The following is a 19,341-nucleotide window of genomic DNA, read 5'->3' as shown; positions in this document are numbered from 1 at the left end:
ACAGGACCCCCGTGAAACCTCCGACGGAGAAGAAAAAGGGGGGGCAGGAGGTCGTCGTGGATTCTGCCTCAACCTCTGAGGAGGAGCTGATCGAAGTCTTAAGCCACGGCGTTGGCGTGGAAGAAGACCAGCCCGTCGGGAGGGACCCCGACGTAGGAGACGACAAGAACGTCGAGGGTGCCGACGGGGCTCCTGACCGCCCGTCAGACACCCCTCAACCAGTGCCACAAGACAACTCGGCGGCCATTTTGTTGGCTATACAGTCCTTATGCTCGGAGATAAGGACGAGATTGCCGTTAGCACCAACGGAGGAACCTCTCCCGACGGGGGACCCGGAGCCAGGCCCTTATGGGAGCCCTCCGCCTAAGAGAAGAAGGATTCATCCTCCACCTCCTTTTCAACCATCGTGCCCTGCTCAGCCCTCCTCCCCATCCACGACCAGTGGGGATGATACGGGCACTGACACGGCCGCAACGGGCACAGACGACAAGGTTTACTTTGAGGATATCCCATCATCACCTCCTCCCAGGGCTTCCCCGCCCGACGAGATTGGATCGTTTCATGCCATGATCGCCAGGGCATACAAGCTTTTCCAGCTCTGCCCGGAAGAGAAGAAGGAAGGTTTCCTTTATCAACGGCGCGAGACCAAGAGGAAGACGGTCCTCGCTGTATCTCTACTGGACGATATCTGGGATGAGGGTCTCGCCCTCCTCAAGAACCCATCCACAACGCCTGCGAGAAGGGATCGGTACGAGAAGAAGTACCGGGTCCCGGACGGGCCCCCTTGTGCCTTCGGGCACAGCCGACCCCGGACTTGGTCGTCTCCGCGGCGGCCAGGAAGAAAGCGGGGGGGGCCATGGCCTCTACGTCAACCTCCCCGCCGGACGGCGAGGGAAAGAAGTTGGACACGATGGGACGCAGAGTCATCTCATCGGCAGCTACGACAGGGAGTTGTGGTACAAAATTGCCCCCCTGCTGGATTTCCTACCAGACGACAAGAGGGCGGAGGCCCTAGAGATCTTGCAGGAAGGAGAAGTGGCGTCGGACCACGCCATTACGATAGCGACAGACATCGCTGACACTGGATTTCGCCAGTTGGGCAACGGCGTGTGCCTTAGACGGCGTGGATGGCTCAAGGCAACTGACTTCCGTCAGGACGTGCAGACCAGAGTCTTGGACATGCCGTTCGACGGGAGCAACCTGTTTGGGAAAACAGTGGACGATTCCCTACAAGCCATCAAGACGGACACGGAGACGGCCCGGGCTCTTGGTGTTCTCCAGCAACGACGGCCGCCCTTTCGGAGCGGCGGAGGCAAGCAGGGTGCCTCCAAAGGTTCCGGTGGCGGATTTTCCACCTATCGTCAAGCGGCCCGTTCGTCGTCACAGGAAGCCTACAGGGGACGAGGCAAGTCGGGCGGACCCCGCCGTCGTCGCCAAGGAGGACAAGGCGGCAAAGCCTCATCGAAGCAGGACTGAACCGGCCGTGGGGTCGGGCCCCCACTGATGCACCCCGGTGGGAGGCCGGCTGGCGAACTTCGTCAGCGTGTGGGAGTCCATCTCCACCGACCGTTGGGTGCTGGACGCCCTGGCCCAGGGTCGCGCGCTCGAGTTTCTAAAGAAGTGCCCGCGCGTCCCCCCCGTGGCAAGGAAGGAACATCACGTCCCTCAACTTCTCTTGGAGGTAAAGGCGATGCTCAAGAAAGGCGCCATCGAGCTCGTCACAAAGAGGCTTCGGGCCTCCTGAGTTTACTCAAGATACTTCCTCGTGAAGAAGACAGGAGGATGGCGTCCCATCCTGGACCTATGACGACTGAACAAATTCATCAAGGCACAGAAGTTCCGGATGGTCACCCTCCAGCACGTCCTGGGTCAACTGGAGGAGGGTGATTTCCTGTCGTCGTTGGATTTGGAGGATGCCTACTTCCATATCCCCATCCTAAAGGGACACCGAAGGTTTCTCAGATTCGTGGTCCAAGGGCGTCACTACCAGTTCAGAGCCCTTCGCTTCGGATTGAGGTCGGCACCCAGGGTGTTCACCAAGTGCCTTGCACCGGTGGCGGCGCGGCTGCGCCTGGAGGGGAATCCACGTCTACCCCTACCTGGACGACTGGCTCATCCGAGCAAAGACAAAGGAGCTCGCCGCGGAGCACACAGCGAGGACCGTCCAACTACTCACGGACCTGGGATTCTCCATAAACTACGCCAAGTCCCACCTGGTGCCCGCGCAAGACGCGCTGTTTCTGGGAGCGAAACTCGACACAGTGGCGCTTCTGGCCTCTCCGTCGGAGGAAAGGACGAGGGCCATCTTGGGCAAGGTGCAGCGGATGCTGGTTGCGGACGCGGCCAGGGTGAGGTCCATCAAATCCCTCCTCGGAATGATGTGTTCTTGCATTTATCTCATCCGCCTGTGCAGGCTTCGGATGCGCCCGCTGCAGGAGTTCCTGGACGCTCGCTGGATCCAGACGGGCAGCTTCGAGGACAGGATCACACTCGACGAGAGCTTCCGACGAGCGATCCGGTGGTGGGGCACTCGCGCGCATCTGACGGCGGGCATGGACTTCCAGACCCCGGACCACCAGAAGACAGTGACCACGGATGCCTCCCTGGAAGGGTGGGGAGCGCACACCGAAAATCTGCACGCGAGAGGCCTTTGGCTGCCGAAAGAGAAGTCCCTCCATATCAACGTCCTGGAACTCTGCAGTGTTTTGGGCCCTCAGGTTCTTTCTTCCGTCCCTCAAGGGCAAGGTGGTGAGGATCTTCACCGACAACACCACCACTATGTTCTACATCAGGAAGCAGGGCGGTACCAGATCCCCAGCCCTGTCCAAGGAGGCTCAGGATCTGTGGCATTGGGCCGTCGCCCAAGGGATGTTTCTGGTGCCGTTTCATCTGGCAGGGATAAAAAACACCATCGCCGACTCGCTCAGCAGAGAGCTGCGCTCGTGCCACGAGTGGGAACTACGACAGGATCTAGTGGACCGCCTCTTCCGACGGTGGGGCACACCCCAGATTGATCTGTTCGCGACGGCGATGAACTCCAAGTGCCGGAGGTTCGCCAGCAGGTTTCCCCAGCCGAGGAGCATGGCGATGCTTTCTCATTCCCCTGGAAGGGCCTGTTCCTATATGCGTTCCCTCCTTTGCCGCTGCTGATCCGGCTCATCAACCAGCTCAAGAGGTCACGGTGCAGGATGATCCTCGTCGCACCTGCGTGGCTGAGGCAGATATGGTTCCCGGACCTTCTGGACTTGTCAGCGTCCCCGTCAATCAAGCTGCCAGTGGACGCGGATCTTCTCTCCAGGGAAGGAGGCGCCATCCTCCATCACGACCCGAAGTCGCTGAACTTGCAGGCCTGGCTCCTGCAGCGTTAGAGTTTGGAGGATACGACATACCGGCCGACTGCAGAGAGGTTCTTGCAAAGGCCAGGGCGTCCTCAACTCTTAAATGCTACGGACACAAATGGAAGAGGTTCTCTGTCTGGTGCCACGCACAGAAGATTAACCCTCTACGGATTACGGCTCCTCAAGTACTGCCGTACCTGCTGACGCTGGCCAAGGCTGGACTGGCGCACGCTTCCATCAAGATTCATCTTGCTGCGATCTCCCGATACACCAGAACCACGGGACGGACGTCTTTGTGGTCTCATCGTCTGGTGAAAGAATTCATGAAGGGACTGTTCAGATCGTTCCCGCCGGTGAAGGCACCGGCCCCGGCGTGGGAGCTTAACGTGGTGCTGACCAAGCTCATGGGACCTCCATTCGAGCCTCTGCACTCAGCTCTGTTCAAGTTCTTGTCGTGGAAAACAGCGTTTCTTGTGGCCATCACCTCTGCACGACGGGTGGGAGAGATCCAGGCCCTTTCCTGCAAGCCCCCGTACTTGACTTTTCACGACACGAGGGTAGTGCTCTGGACGCTCCCCTCCTTCATGCCCAAGGTGCCGTCGGACTTCCACCTCAACGAACCCTTGGTGTTGCCTGTTTTCTTCCCGTCGCCTTCGTCGCCGGCTGAAAGGACTTTGCACTCGCTGGATGTGGTTAGAGCGCTGAAGTTCTACGTGGACCGCACAAAGAGTTTTCGGAAGACATCACAACTTTTTGTGAACTTTGGACCTGTCAATCAGGGGAAGGCTCTCTCGAAGGCTTCCATTTCCAGATGGCTCTCCGGCTGTATCGTGTACTGTCATCAGTTGGCAAACCGACCGCTACCTGGCCGTCCGAGAGCCCATTCCACCAGAGCGATCGCAGCTACCACGGCGTTCCTATCTGGTGTGCCCTTGCTGGACATCTGCAGGGCTGCTACGTGGAGGTCGACGCACACCTTCACTAAATTCTACTGCGTTGATCGGGATTCCAGGGAGGAGTCCAGGGTCGGCCAAGCAGTGCTGCGCAACCTGTTCGCCTAAGGTGAGCCTGGTGAGGAGGTAAGAATTGCTTAATGTTGAGTTTTGGATGTAATGCTTAATGTTGAGCCTTTGCCACCTCCCGTGGTTGTGCATGTGTGTACTGCTATGTATTCTTTTATTCATGAGCATGTGAATCCATGCCAGACCCCATGCTGGAGAAGGAACAAGTTACTTACCTGTAACTGGTATTCTCCAGCATGGGTCTGGCATGGTTTCACATGCGAACCCTCCCGCCTACCCCTCTGCGGCTCTTCGCTTGGTCATACTGCCACTTCACGTGCTACCAAATCTGAAGATGGCTGCCAGAGGCGGGGCTTGGGGAGATGGCAGTCATTGGCTGTGGGCAGTATGACGCAGAGATCAGTGATTGGTTACTACTACGAAAGACCGATCAGAAACGAAACTGATACTGATTTTTCTTTACCGAGATTCTCAGCCTGACTGGGAATATTCATGAGCATGTGAATCCATGCCAGACCCATGCTGGAGAACAACAGTTACAGGTAAGTAACTTGTTCCTTATGCTACTACGCAATCTTATGCCATCACGGGAACTCTGCAGTGGAACAAGGTTGACAATTGCGCATCTACAAAGACTCTTCATAGAGGCCTGTGTAATCGATGCAACTTGGATACTGTTCTTATACCGCGCATACCTCTCATTCCATCTGATACAATTATGCCTTTCAAATTCAAAAGAAGACAGTTACCTATACGTTTAGCCATTTCAATGACCATTAATAAGTCACATGGACCAACGCCACTTTCCTGGAAGCTATTCGTGGTAATTCCGATATTTAAGAAGGGGGACAGAAGTAACCCTATGAATTACCGACCGATTCTTGACCTTGAAGATCTGATAGAACAGCGTATGTTAAGCTGGGAACGACAAGTTATTACATTTCTGGAGCTGGATCTGCTTAGATTACATGCTCTGCATAGTCGGACATCTGGTGGAAGTCGTGGAGTATTACAAGATTTGTTTTCGAAACTCAAACGGACGTCGACAGGGCGTGATTAGTAATACTATCCCTAGTGTACTGTACCCATGGTCCTTCCCACGTCGAAGTCCCTCGATTGTTTTTTTCCGCCATCAGTCGATCACAAATGCGGAATTCTCTTCTAGGCTGATGCCTTTTTGATTTACTAAAGTTATAGTGGTTGAATTTCTTCCTTTCCTTTAATGTTTGCCTCGCCGCATGACTGCTCATCCACTCGACGGCTCCTGATGAACACCCACAGTGTCAACGACTGATCGATCGATGCCCAGACACAGCCTTTACAGGTCTCTTCGGGCTTCGGCCCAGTACAGTAGGGAGAGAGAAGGGAGGTTCTATATAATGACTCCTTTTTAGAGAATGTTTATCCTATCAGCCCCTTTCTTCTTTTTTTTCGCCCAACTGCCCTGTCTATATATAATGGACAAAACCCTGTTTAAATTTTGTTCCTCCTGCCATCGTAAATTTCCGTGGAAACACATTCAACGCGTGTGCAACCACTGTCTCCCGAGGGATCACGCTGAAAAGCACTGTAAATCTTTTCAGCTTTTCCGGCCGAAGACCCTAAAAGATCGACGGACGAAACGATGGAACGCTCACGCTATGCAGGGCGAGGCTTCCATAGAGGTGATGGAAGACTCCAGCGAGGGCAGTTACGGAATCATGAGTGAGGGCGATCGGGACCCGGACCCTAAGTGCAGGCCGAGGCCCATGCAGTGACTTGGGATAAAGCCTCGGGTTCCTCACTGTCCTCTGGGCCATCGCGCACGCTTTTGCCTATTGACAGCTCCCGAAAACCGAAAGAAAAGGTTGGTTCGGACACCGCATATAAAAAGTCCCTTCTTTGGCGGGTTGAGAAAACATGCGTCGAAATCATCTCGAGACCAGTGGGGCGGTTGAGCGAGTCAATCACACCCTAATGAATGGTATCAAGATGGCCACATCTGCTGGGGTTGCGCGGGGGGAGTTAGTGAGGAGGAGGGTCAGTGCCTATAGCTGGGTGCCATGTACTGAGGAGGAAAGCTCACACCTCGGTTTGTCCACCCTGGCTAGGGAGTTCAGGGTATGTGGAATGGGACCAACTGAGATTGAGAGAGGTGGTTGAGAGCAAGGCTGCAAGGAAGTAGAGGTTAATGAATTAAAAAGGGTGAAGAAGTGTGAGGTCTCGGAAGGAGAAGGTGTGCAGGTGAAGAAACCAGGGATGGTTAAGAAGAGGAAGGGTCTGTAGTAAGTGAGGAGAGTGCTCGATGATGCAGTTGTATTGGAGGATGGCAGAGTCTGGAACAAGTCCAGGATTGCGTAAAGAGTTTGCGATGATGAAACCCTAAGTATTTGGATGAGGTGAAAGGGGGGAGGTGTTATATTGTACTGCATTGCAGGCAGTGGACTGTACATATTGTTTGCGTTTGATGCTGCTCCTTTAACTGTACTGCGGCTTGTCTAACATGTATATAGTTGAACCGTGTTCCAGGTTCCAAATTGGAAGGATGTGGAGTGAGAGTACTAAGTATCTCAATTGGAGTTCAGCTTGAGGAGAGGTAGCGGCAAGGAAGCCGGAGGTTTGATTACCCACATTTTTCTACCTCATTTCAATAAATATACAAACTGTTAACCGATGGAGGGACAGATATGCTATTATTCACTGAAACTTGGCTAACTCAGAACTTCAAAGTAACCGCACACGATTCCTTATCCAACATCTTCAAACTTTGACAAGCCAACCAAGAAGGAAAAAGTGGAGGTATCGCCGTGGCATACAAGGACCAGCTACAAAAAACAGCACCACCGTTAACGTCCCAAACTGCGAATCACTCCTCTGCACTTAGCCTTAGATCACCAAACCAACCTATCGTTCATACTGGTCTACAGGCCACCGACATACAACCCTACTTTCACGACACATTTGTGTACGTCATCACCAACATCACCATTAAGCACGATCACCTGATCATACTGGGAGATTTCAACATTTGGTTCGAAGAAAACATTGACTCACCCAAAACATCAACAAATTAACTAGCAGCAATGCATCTACAACAACTGGTGAAAGGAGTGACACATGCAGCAGGCCACACCATAGATGCAATCTCTTGCAACAAAAACCTGGTCACAACTGCACCACCAATGCAAATCCTCTCGAGCACCCACCTCATCACACGCTTCATGATCCACCCGCCAACACGGATACTTGCTAACCTCTAAAAAAAATTATCCAATTCAGAGCCGAAACTAGAAATCAATTAAGAGCGTGGACCTAAATGCCAGACTGGAAGTCACAAAACCGCCAATCACGGTTCTAGACTCAACCAGCATAGAATAAAGAACTGACACAATCCAAAAATGCATCACGAAAACATTTTATGACATTGCAGCAGAAAATCCATTCACCCACCTTCTCTGAAGAAAACAATGACCAGGTGGTTCACATCCCAACTCAGAGCACTGAAATAAACCAATGCGAAACTGGAACAAGAATGGAGGAAAAACTAGGACCAACTAAAAAAATAAATGACACAGCAAATACTGATACTACTATACAAAGCTGAAATACTGAAAGCAAAAAATACAATCTACAACAAACGGATCAGAAACTCGAGCAACACCCAGAAAGAGATATTAAACATAATGAGCTAAGAAACCCAACAGCATGCACAATGCACCAACCCATCACAAAAATTGTGCGATGACCTTGCAGACCACTTTAAACAGAATCACAAACTCCAGCATGTCATGAAGAGCATGCCCAAAAAATCACCAACAACCCCCTTAACAAGCCAAAACCAGAACAGTCTACTAGACTAAACCACCTCCTACCAATCTTGACAGAATTCAACAGCCTGGTGAGTAAGAGCAACAGAGCAGGCTCTCCGGCAGACCCCTGCCCACCAGACATATACAAGACTATGCTCACCCAGAAAGCACCTGCGACTCGTTCCTCAACCTCTTCAGCCACTCACTAGCAACAGGAACTGTCACAAGCCTTCAAATTGGCATACATCAAGCCACTCCTTAAAGATCCATTAAGGGAAACATGGAAGACCTAACTAACTACTGACCAATCTCAAACATCCCATACCCGACAAAGCTACAAGAAAGATGCGTCTACAAACAAATCCTGGAACATCTAGAAATCAATTGGTTACTAGACCAGGAAAAAATAGGCTTCAGACCCATGAGAACCAAACGGCTTTACAATCGATATGGGAAAAACCAATGTAGACTCCAATGTCAAATCGACACAAATACTACTCGATCTACCAGCAGCCTTCAACACTGTCCACCACGTAACACTCATCAAAAGACTCAAAGGTATTGGATTCGGCAACACAGCACTCCCCTGGCTGAAATCCTTCATTACAGAAAGAACGAAAACTGCTTGGATAACAACATTCGAGTTAACACCTCACAAAACATGTAGAGTCCCACAAGGCCTATAACTGTCACCACTGCTTTTCAACATCTACATGATCCCCCTGATTAACTTCATCAAACAACACACCCTCACCTGCTACAACTACACAGACGACACTCAAATCCTCTATGAAACCGACCAGAACCATCCAAAGCTGTCAAACCTCTCAGAATATTAATGGACCACAAACTAACACTATAACTGCAAGTCAACGCAGTAGTTACGAAACGCTTCTTCCACTTACACAAAATCAAGGGATACTCCCATTCTTCGCCTTCCCACATATAACACTCACTGTCATCTCTCTCGTCATGTCAAGAATAGACTACACCAACAGCATCTATGTCGGAATGCCAGAATACCTTATGAAAACACTACAATGAATACAGAACACAGTGAGTCTGAGGAGCAGTCTTGATGCTAAGATAGAAAACATCACACCAGCACTGAGAACACTACATTGGATACCAGTCAAAAAACGAATTTTCTTCAAAACGCTGCATAACAATCCATGACAAAGGAGCGGAATTCATACAGGGAAAAATCTCCATCTACAAACCAAAACTAACATTAAGGTCTAGCTACGACATTTGCCTCGAAACAATACAGAAAGCATAAATTCGGGGTGTAAGTATTCTCCTGCATAGAGAAGAGACTTTGGAACTCATCCCAAAGGAAATAGAACAGAAGATCACCTAAAATAAGAAAACTGGTAAAAACATAGCTCTTTAACTCACCAAGTTAAAGAGGAAACACCATCAAAGGAAAACCGCCAATGAAAGCACCAAAAACCTGATTCCCCCCCAGCTGAAAAAGAGCCACACAAAGAAATAAAGCATCAGACTGTAAATTCCATCAAAATTTATTAACGGGACGGATCAACCCAACCTGCAGGAAGAGACTCGGACAACCGCTGACTAACCCTCCTTCAAACACTAATATTCTGCATATCCATCCTCCAACACTGAACAAACCAGACACAGACCTCTGCCGCAAAAACAAAAATAAAACAGCACCAGAAACTACAGACACTCTGACACTCCACAGCACCCAACAGGACACTAAACCAAACACACATAAACCACCTATATACAACCTTGTACCAAACGCCACACAACGTTGACCAACTAAAAACAAAGCAGCATACAGCCACCAGTTTTTCTGAACTGAAGTTACCAACAGCACATCAAAGCTCTCTTGCGCTTTTCCCTCTCAATCCCGCAACCCCTCCCAGCCCCCTTCCTTTTCTGATCTGCCAGATCACCAGGCGACCATAAAAATGGCAGCGGTATGAATCACAATAACGTAACCATATTCTTTTCATAAAAGCAATTCACCACACGTCTTTGTTGCTTGGCGATACCAGACGTTCCTTGAATAAGACTAATTCATTGCTCGCTAGTGCATTCCACTTGATCCCTCTTATCCTTGGACATTTCATTCTTTCTGGTCTTTGGGGGAAAGATACATAGCAGCATTGTGGGTGACCTGGATCCATGTATCAAAATAGTGTGTATATGCTACATATGTTGTTAGTCTCCTTATTTCTTCAGTGCTGACCATTCTCGCCTAACATCTAGAGGATCGATCTAAACATTTCGTCCACGTGTGTTGGTTGAAATTAGAATTCTAGAATATTAGTTCCATTGCAAGCCACAAATTGACAATGTTAGACTGCTTTCTTTTTTCTCACTCTCAAAGAACACATTTTCTTTGAATGGGTTTTTATTGTAGAAACATTAAATGAGGCTTTCTGTACAAATAGAATTTGTAAAACATGTTTAGTAATATTGAAAATACTCATTAGCAAAGTATCGGCTAAAAATGTTTCTTCTGATGAGGAATCAAAGTTTAATTGTACGTTCTGATAGCTGGTACATTTGGCTACCAGGAAAATGTAAAATTTCCAAATATTCCTTCTACAGACATTTCTATAAACAATTGGAGGAATACCTACCTACCTATCGATATACTAATCCATCACAAAACCGGAAACTAAATATGGTTTTGAAATTAATGGGGCTAACCTTTGTACACTAAATAGCCATTATGGCCTAGTAGCCATTCTGTAGCGAAAGATTAGTCAACTACAGGTATTATCAAAAAGTTGTTTCTGACTTCGACCCCTGCCCCCCAGGCTAGGTCTATTGAGGGTCAGATGGATTGCCTACACTGATGACCTAATTCTGCTGGGCAAAACACTGAGTGGGGTACAGTGGAGTCTGGAGTTTGCACACAAATATGCTCAGGAGAAAATCCTAAGTTTGAATTAAAAAAAGACGATATTGGTTATACATGAGCAATGATGTACATTTAAAAGGTATAAGCGGGTCCTTGGAGGAGAGACTGGAGGCAGTGCTTGGGCTTTACTATTTCCAGGAATCCAGGCGAAACTAATTTCCTTCAAAGCTTAAAGCAAAAAATGATTGCACTCCTCTCAAACATTTTGAAAGAATGAGGGGGCATTAATCATGATTGCCCATGATAGCATTATTTATATAAAAAATGGTTCCTGTGTTGACTCATGGTTTGGAAATCAACATTAAGATCGGTTGGAAGGATTTACACTAAGATATATCTGGAGTTTACCTTCTTGTACCCGGGTGCAAGTGATTAGAGTAGAGCTGGAACTATCATCGTAAGGATACACATAACTTTTTGCAACAATATTGCACCCCCAAGTGGATTCTTACACCATTTGGGTGACTCTTCATGCCATCATGCACCAGGGAGATTGAAAGTCGCTCCGGAACTCCACTTTAGACTGTAGGGAGCTTATGGCAATGCTGGATGTATCTTTGGAATCCCTCAAGGGAATAGGTATTTTTAGGAAGGTTATCTTCCAAAACTTAGAGCTGTGGGAAAGAGAAATGGGCTGCACACACATGGCCAGTAGACACTCCCTCTCATCCGTTGCATCCATGGGCCACGCCTTGAAAGTGCTGGCCTATTGCAGAAGATATCCTGCGTAAGGAGGTGGCTAAGCATTGTATGCGTTTTAGATTAAAGTTGCTACCCACTTGGGACAGACTGGGTGCAAGACAAAAAATTCTCCAAACGCAAAGAGCTTGCAGGATACGGAAAAGGAAGGGGAGTGTAGACACTCAGCATCCTGTGTAAATTAGTGCTCTGTGAGACGGCTGTTCTTTGAACGCTTTATGGGCGAATTCAGATTAATGACGGGAGGGTCTTTTTGGAACCGTTTGTTTTATGGCTTTCAAATTGGGATGCTTATTGCATCTTATAAATTCTGGAAGAGCTATATTTTTTAAAGATGTTAAGGTTGGGGAAAGGGATCTTAGCTGTCATGTTGCCTGGTGAGCTTAGTTGCAAATCTTGTCTAATGCTGAATTGTTATATATTGTTATAATAATTTTAGGGAAACATATTTTATACATGAATTGTATTTTTGTTTGGTATTACGGCGAAATTGTTTATAAGATGATGGTTTGCTTAAAACCAAAAAAGGAGGATCCAGGGTCTTAGCTACGCGTCAGGTGAGTCCATAGATTTTATTTCTCATGGATAACATCCTTTCAAGAATCCAACTGACAATTTGTACGCGGACGCGAAGCTATCACAGTTGTACGTATCCCTTTGCATTTGGTCAGAAACATGTTCCAGATATGCTGCAGTCACTGACTGGCGCCATCAAGTAAAACTAACAAAGCAATATATGAAGCCATGTGGGTGTAGATGGGAAGTCCATGCTCTATGCGCACAAGAGATATGGCAGGGGCCAATACCTTAGTTATGCCGCCAGGCTGCATACCCAAATGATACAGTCGGACTCCATATCGCTGGTGATGTATTCAGCCTTAACCTCCAGTATATCAGTGGCTGGCCCGCCTAGGGTCTCTGGTACAAGAACCATGTCCGTGCCCCTGATGAATGCACATCATGATGTGTCGGAGTCCCATACACAATAAGATGGTAGGGTTATCACAATGATATCCGAGCTCTCAAGTTTCCCCTGGACATGCACGAGAAGGCCATCCAGTCCTCTTTTTATTTCCCTTTGGATCTCTTTTGAAATTTAGAATAACTACAATCCCAGAGGTCAAAGCAAAAGCAGGACTGGGTGGCCGTCTCGCGCATGGCCAGGGGACTCTTGAGAATAATGAGATATGGACGGCCGCAGGATGGAAGTGCTAGAATAGAGCTTCAAATTCCAAAGTCCCTTACTCTAGAGCTATGATAATTTGTATGCCTGGGGAAGGGTTAGGCTGGTACTCCAAATGATCGGACAGGGTCCAGAATTTCTGCTCTGACACATACCATGTGGTTTAATGGGAGCCCCATACCCCACCAGTCATTTTATTTGGTTAATCCCACCAATGCTGGGGTTGGGAGCCCTTCCTTATATAACTGAGCCCCATGCCCTAGTGAAAGAGCACCCACCCACCCCCCTGCCTCTGTGATAGGCTAGCACTGTTTAGTTCTGCGACTGAGAAACTGGTCTCCATTCTGTGCTTACCTTTGTTTCTTCCACAGGTTTTTGGGATCTTGGCTGGAGTGCTCTTCGGTTACGATTGTTACACCATCTTCATAACCTTGAGAAGGGCGCATGCACCCGCGGCCACATCTTCTCCAGGTAAGTGGATATGACCCTCCGCTGCACCCCACTTACGGCTTCTACACAATTGCCAAACGCCACACTTGCACTGATGTGTGTGTGTGTGCGCGCGCGCTACCAGCATCTCCTCCCGCCAGCCATATGTCTGAATCATCCCCACCTCTACCAGCAATATTGGATGCCCACTGGCAACTGTGTAAGGTAAGTCTAGACCGGTCTGCGGATAGATGAGGCAAAATTGCAGTCTTACTTCCAGAGGAACCCCACCTCTATGGAGAACCTTTTCTCCATCTTGTCCCCCATCAATCACTATAAGGGTCCTGGGCATGTAAACTGAACTATCTGTACCCCAAGAGAAGCCCGCCACTTGCTCCCGTAGCGCATGTGGAATTCAAGCAATCTGCACTCACTGTGCACTCGGCTAAATACAGGATCTGACAAGCATGTGTGGGATTTTAAATACTTAACAGCTACACCATCTAAATGTATACCATTTCGTTATTTTCAAATTATAGAGCTATTGATTCAGCTCAAATGCCTTTCTTATTCTGTCTTGTCAAGATTAGTCTGCTCTGACACTTGATGCTAAGACAGATCTATGATACTTCAAAACGTTGTCTGCGTGCCACTGGGTTGCAGAAATAAATATATACTACAATGCCCAGAATGCAATCCTTCTCAACTATGGTTGACCTTGTTAGCGCTTCTGTGTTGCGTTAACTTGACTGTGTCACTTTCTCTTTTACCAGTTTATTTGGCTTTGAGTGCTTTGCTTTTTGATCCACTTACACTTGGTTCGTGCTTTCAAACTGGGCTCACTTGGATTTCTCAGGACCCGTAATTTTGAGACTCTTGGTTTAGTGCGCTCACATTAGACTCGCTTGCATTTCCCACTATTGTACACTTGATTGGTTTAGCGCTCACCCTAGCCTCACTAGCAATGATTGACATTGTACACTTGCTATAGTTAATTGGTTTAGCGCTCTCACACTACTCATTTGGAATGCTCAGCATGGTACACTCGATTGTTTTAGCACTCACTCCAGTCTCACTTGGAATGCTCAGCATTGTCCACTGATATACTTAAATGGTTTAGCGCTCTCACGCTACTCTCATTTGGAATGTTCAGCATTGATGCACATGATTGGTTTAGCGCTCTCACTAGTCTCACTTGGAATGCTCATCTCTGTACGCTTCATGCACATGATTGGTTTAGCGCTCTCACTTGGAATACTCGGCATTGTGCACTTGATTGGTTTAGTGCTCTCAAACTAGACTTGCGTTGATTACTCAGTGATTCTATTCTCGATAGACTTGTAAGTGTTCCCGCTCTTTCCTTCTGCTTAGTGGTCCTTCTTAACTTGTACTTGGTTCACTTGACTTGGATAGTGCCGCATGATCTCTGAAGTGGCTGGATCCCCAAGCCCATAAAGCATCTTTTTCACTGGCTAAGTCCCTTTTTTAGCGCCTCTACACCTGCATTGCCTTTAGTTCACTTGGTTTGTCCGCGCCACTATGCTCCTTGGAATGTTGAAACCACAACTCTCCCAAAGCACTTTCTTAACTAGTTCCCGTCTCTTTGCGCGCATCCCGCACATTCATCAGTTCTTCACTGGCACTCTTGATAGTGTTGGAACCACCGCGGCCACAAAGCATGTCTTCTTCAGGCTGAGCCTCAGCGATTCCCTACATTGGTCTTCCGGACCTCAGCCCCTGTGCTCCTGGGCTTTATGTCCCCAGGTGGGATATTCAGGGTGGTCCTTGCTACTCACTCTCTGGATCCGCTGTTGGAGGACCGGCTTATCTCCCAACCTCCACGCATTCCGGTCTTCATCCAACACTGAGCCTGTAGGAGAGCTTGTGCTAGTCACTCCTCTGCACCTGACCTCTCTGGACTGCTCAGCAGATGTGGCGTCTCCCATGTTCTGGGTCACATTGTCGTCTTGGCAGCATCCTGCCTCCTGGATGCTCCAGTGTCTCTGTCCCACCACCTTTCTGCAAGTGCTGGCACCATTGCCATGGCACTCTGCCCTGCAGCCTCTGGCACCAGCGTTGCCCCACCCCCCTCAAACTTCCAAACTGGGTCTCTGATCGTTTCGCTTTCTGCCTCCTCTCTCCAATTGCATTTTGATTACGTTGCTTCATCGCCTTTTTCGCTGACCCAAGACTCTACTTGCTGTGTTCAGTGCCAAGCAAAAGACTGTTGTTCTTAGGTGAACTAGGGAACTTAATCACGCATAGCTCATGAATGAGTGGATATGAGGAGGAGCGGTGAGCTGTTCTCCATGCAAACATGTCCTCGTCACTTCATGAATCCTGTCAGCAAAGTGCTGAAAAAAGTCTAAATCTACAGGGGTCAGACATAAGGTTCTTACTAATCCTACCAGGGTTCACCCTGAGGTTCTTGCATAGCCTAATGCCACTTGCCCCTACAGAGGCTAATACCAACATCTTGTCTTAGTGCTTTGTCAGGATCTTAATGACACAGGTTAATGGCACAACTCCTGGCATTGCTCAAAAATTGACCACCTACTATAAACTCCCTCTTCTGCTTGAGGGTTTGAAGGTGCAAGGTGAGATCATCTCCTAGTGATGTAGCGGATAAGAGGATCAGGTTCTCTCCGATACTGGTCTCATGGGTGGATTCCAAGGTGCACGTATCAACTGATCTGGTACCACTGTCATTCCTTTGCTTTTTGAAGGATCTGACCATAGAGATCGGCTGCCTGTCTCTAGGTCAGGACTGGTATTGCAATCTGTGAATGGGGGTTGTTTCCTGTATCTCATTGATCAATCTCAAGTGCAGCGGCAACTCACTGGAGTGGATAGCAGATCATTTTGCCCTACTGAAGGTTCAAGAATCTCCCACTTCGCCTGCACCCTACTAACAGTGGTTCCTCTGCCGTATCTGACACGGCCAAAGCTTTGATCAGAGTATTTCAGTACCGCCCAGTGCGGTGTCGCCGTCGGTCCCAACCAGACCTGCCTATTTACAGACCCATTTAACTCTAGGTATCCACAGCATCCCGATCACTGACCTTGTCATCTACCACTGTCAGGAGTGCAGCTTTTTGAGCTATTTACAAAATTCAATACAGTGTGGGTTATGAGAAACAATTTGTCAGGCCATCTAATGCAGGCACGGGTGTCCCTCCCATAAGTCTAACCGGGCACCTAGGTCTCCCTCCACTTTAGTTTTGTTAGGACATCAGCTCCTGTCTCTTACACATGGTGGAAATTCAGCCACCCTTGCCTAACCCTATGCCTGACCATCTGTAGAAGTATGGTGGCATACTTCAACATGGTTCTTGAATACATGATGGTGTGGAGGAGGCTAAGCACGCATGCAACCTCCCTTCTCCAGATGGGGGACCTGGGGCCATTTCTACCATCAATAATTTGGGAGAGAAGTTGCATTTCTCGCCAATTTGATCTATTGTGTGTGGCAGTGGCACCAGGGAAGAATCACATACTTCGCCCGAAGGATGAAACAAAACATTTATATTGAGCAGAGTTCTACCCCCACCTTTCAGATATTATTGTTCCGGAGACAGTCCATCGTAGTACCCGCTGTACTGAGCAGGGCCGTAAATGTGTCTTCTCTTGCATCTTCACCCTTTTATAAAAAGCAGGAATTTCAGAACTCCATAAGTAAAGTGTATGAAAATGCTCCCTGTTAGATGTACAATGCCCACGTGGATGTTTTTGGTGGCAGGATGTAACTGCACGATCAAGCTTGGGCGATGGGACACCGGAATGCAGAGCAGCGTTTCAACCAAATCTCAGTAAAAGCAAGCATAACATTTGTACCTTGTGAGCATGGCTTGGTGGCATGTAGGCACTCCATCTAGAACCATGATCCTGAGAGCCTGCTTGTGATGCTCCTGCCTCATAAATGTAGCCCAAGAAAAGGTGCTGGTCTAGCATTTGATGTCAAGGACCTGTTCACTGATACCAATTGTGATCAGTAGCTATTATGACAAACTTCCTTTCATGGCCAACCATTGGCAGTGTCAACGCATGTATTTAAGTACACATCCATATCCTTTGCAGCCTTTTGCACCTTTGCTAACTTCAGATTCCCTCAAGACTCTCAAAATCACTCCTACAGTGAGCACTCCAGAAGCAGTATGTCGTCCTCCACAGCTGCCCAAAAGTAGCAGGCGTGACTATCTTTAGCCTACTGGCCCGGGCCACCTTTATCCTGGGTGGAAAGGAAGCGTGCATGTTGGACCATCTGGCGGTCTTGGAATTGAGCCCCATGGACCTTGGGTCAAGCGTTCAGAATTCCTTGGTCCTCTTCTTTACCTGATTTATAGCGGGCTAGTGTTACCCGAATGCCTTCTTTGGATCCACAAGCACTTGGCCTACAGTAAGAACAGTTCCCAAGCTGACAATGGTCTAAATGCCATGTCCTTTTGTGCCGAGTTACACGTTTACTTAACCTGCTTTTGTTTTTATTGCTTTTGCATGTTACTCCCACTGCCTACTTTAGAGCTGTTGATGTGGAGGAGGCGAAGCAGATGGGTTTCGAGAAGGTTACAGTAAACTATCTTGAAGGGCTTGGATGGATCAGGCCAGTTTCACTGTGGCAGGCTTCAGGGCACAGAAGGGCACAGCAGCAAGGCACTCTATGTATTCCAGACCTGGGAATGCAACGTGTACGAAATTCGGTGTGGGAGTGCCGTGAACACAGAGCTTGTGATGTACCAAGTTTCAAGGGTCTCCTGTTAGAGCAAAGTTCCTGTGCAATCTGGTCGGGCCCACTGGTTGGCCCAGGGACACTTCAGAGAAGGCTTACCTGCAGGGTTTGATGAAGGTGCCGAGAATAGTTGGTCACACTATTCCATTGGGTCGAAGCGTCTTTGCAGACCTTCTAGTTCGATCAGATACAGAGGGGTCCAGCGGGACAACAGCAGGCTTGGGGTGCCAAACCTTCCAGCTGTTCACCAGCGGTTCCTCGACTCAGCTTCTTAGTTTCAGGATACTTCGATCCCATCCTACGTTCAGTGAGAACTCAAGAGATTGACCTGGTGTGGGTGTTTGGGGCCTTCTCTTATCCAGAATCTCCTTTTCGCCAAAACAAAGAGGACCCAATGGGAGATCTGCTCACATACAGGCACACCAGATGTGGGCCAATCACAGACCACACTGTTCCCAACCATTCACAGCACACCAGACTCTCTGGCAACCAGGATGTGTATTGGAACTCGACAGTCCAGCCCACATCCTGGAAGCACACACATAAGGCATGCAGAAGCCTGCGAAAGTTTGGCGTTTCGCAGAGAATGCATGCCCAAATAAGGACTGACCCGGGTCGTCTCGACCTGGGGAAGGCAAAGGGGCAAGTTGGCCAAAGGACAGGACAAAGGACCTCATGGCATGGCCATTTTGGAGCCAGGCCACCTTCCTGTGCCAACCGCGGTAAACGCAGTCTGCGTGGCAAGAAAGGGTTAAAAATACACGAAAAGATAAGCTGTCTGATAAGGAGTCTAGGGGCTTCGAAAACGAAAGGAAGATCCAAGAGCACTGTACTGTAAGGTACCTTGTGCAACTTGTAACAAATTGCAAAAAAGTTGCAACATTGGAAAGGACTAAGGGAAACAAAGTCTCCCAGTACAGACTGTCTTTAAGGGCAGGTCAGTTTCCCCATAACAAAGTGAGCAAAAGCCCAATGGAGTGCAGCTGAAGGCTGTGCTTCTCTGGCAAAGTCAGACTATGGTGTTTAAACAGCAGCAAAAAGTTGGGGGTACAGAACTGGCTGGAAAATTACACATACATGGAAATCTTCTCTGACACCGTGGGGAATTACTTTGGGCTCCGTCATGGTTCCATGGTCTGGTCTTGAACTGATGGATATTCAACCTTCAGATGGTCAGTGCCACTATAGCGTTCTTGATGAATAAGCAGCGTTCCATTTGTGTGCAACATCTTTGTTCCCCACAGTGGACATATA

The 19,341-nt window shown here is 48.5% G+C and overlaps 1 protein-coding gene across 1 annotated transcript in view; it reads left to right on the top strand.

Annotated features, from left to right (window-relative positions):
• PLP2 (proteolipid protein 2) overlaps positions 1 to 19,341 on the top strand; it is a 155,492-nt gene that overhangs the window by 130,324 nt on the left and 5,827 nt on the right. The window contains exon 4 of the mRNA XM_069645275.1: positions 13,304 to 13,403. Coding sequence (XP_069501376.1) covers positions 13,304 to 13,403 — 100 coding nt within the window. The remainder of the gene's footprint in view (positions 1 to 13,303; positions 13,404 to 19,341) is intronic.

The sequence above is a fragment of the Ambystoma mexicanum genome, chromosome 2p (genome assembly GCF_040938575.1).
Source record: "Ambystoma mexicanum isolate Mex_15411 chromosome 2p, UKY_AmexF1_1, whole genome shotgun sequence".
NCBI lineage: Eukaryota > Metazoa > Chordata > Amphibia > Caudata > Ambystomatidae > Ambystoma > Ambystoma mexicanum.
Note: the sequence above shows the minus strand (reverse complement) of the source record. Positions and strands in the feature narration are given on the sequence as shown.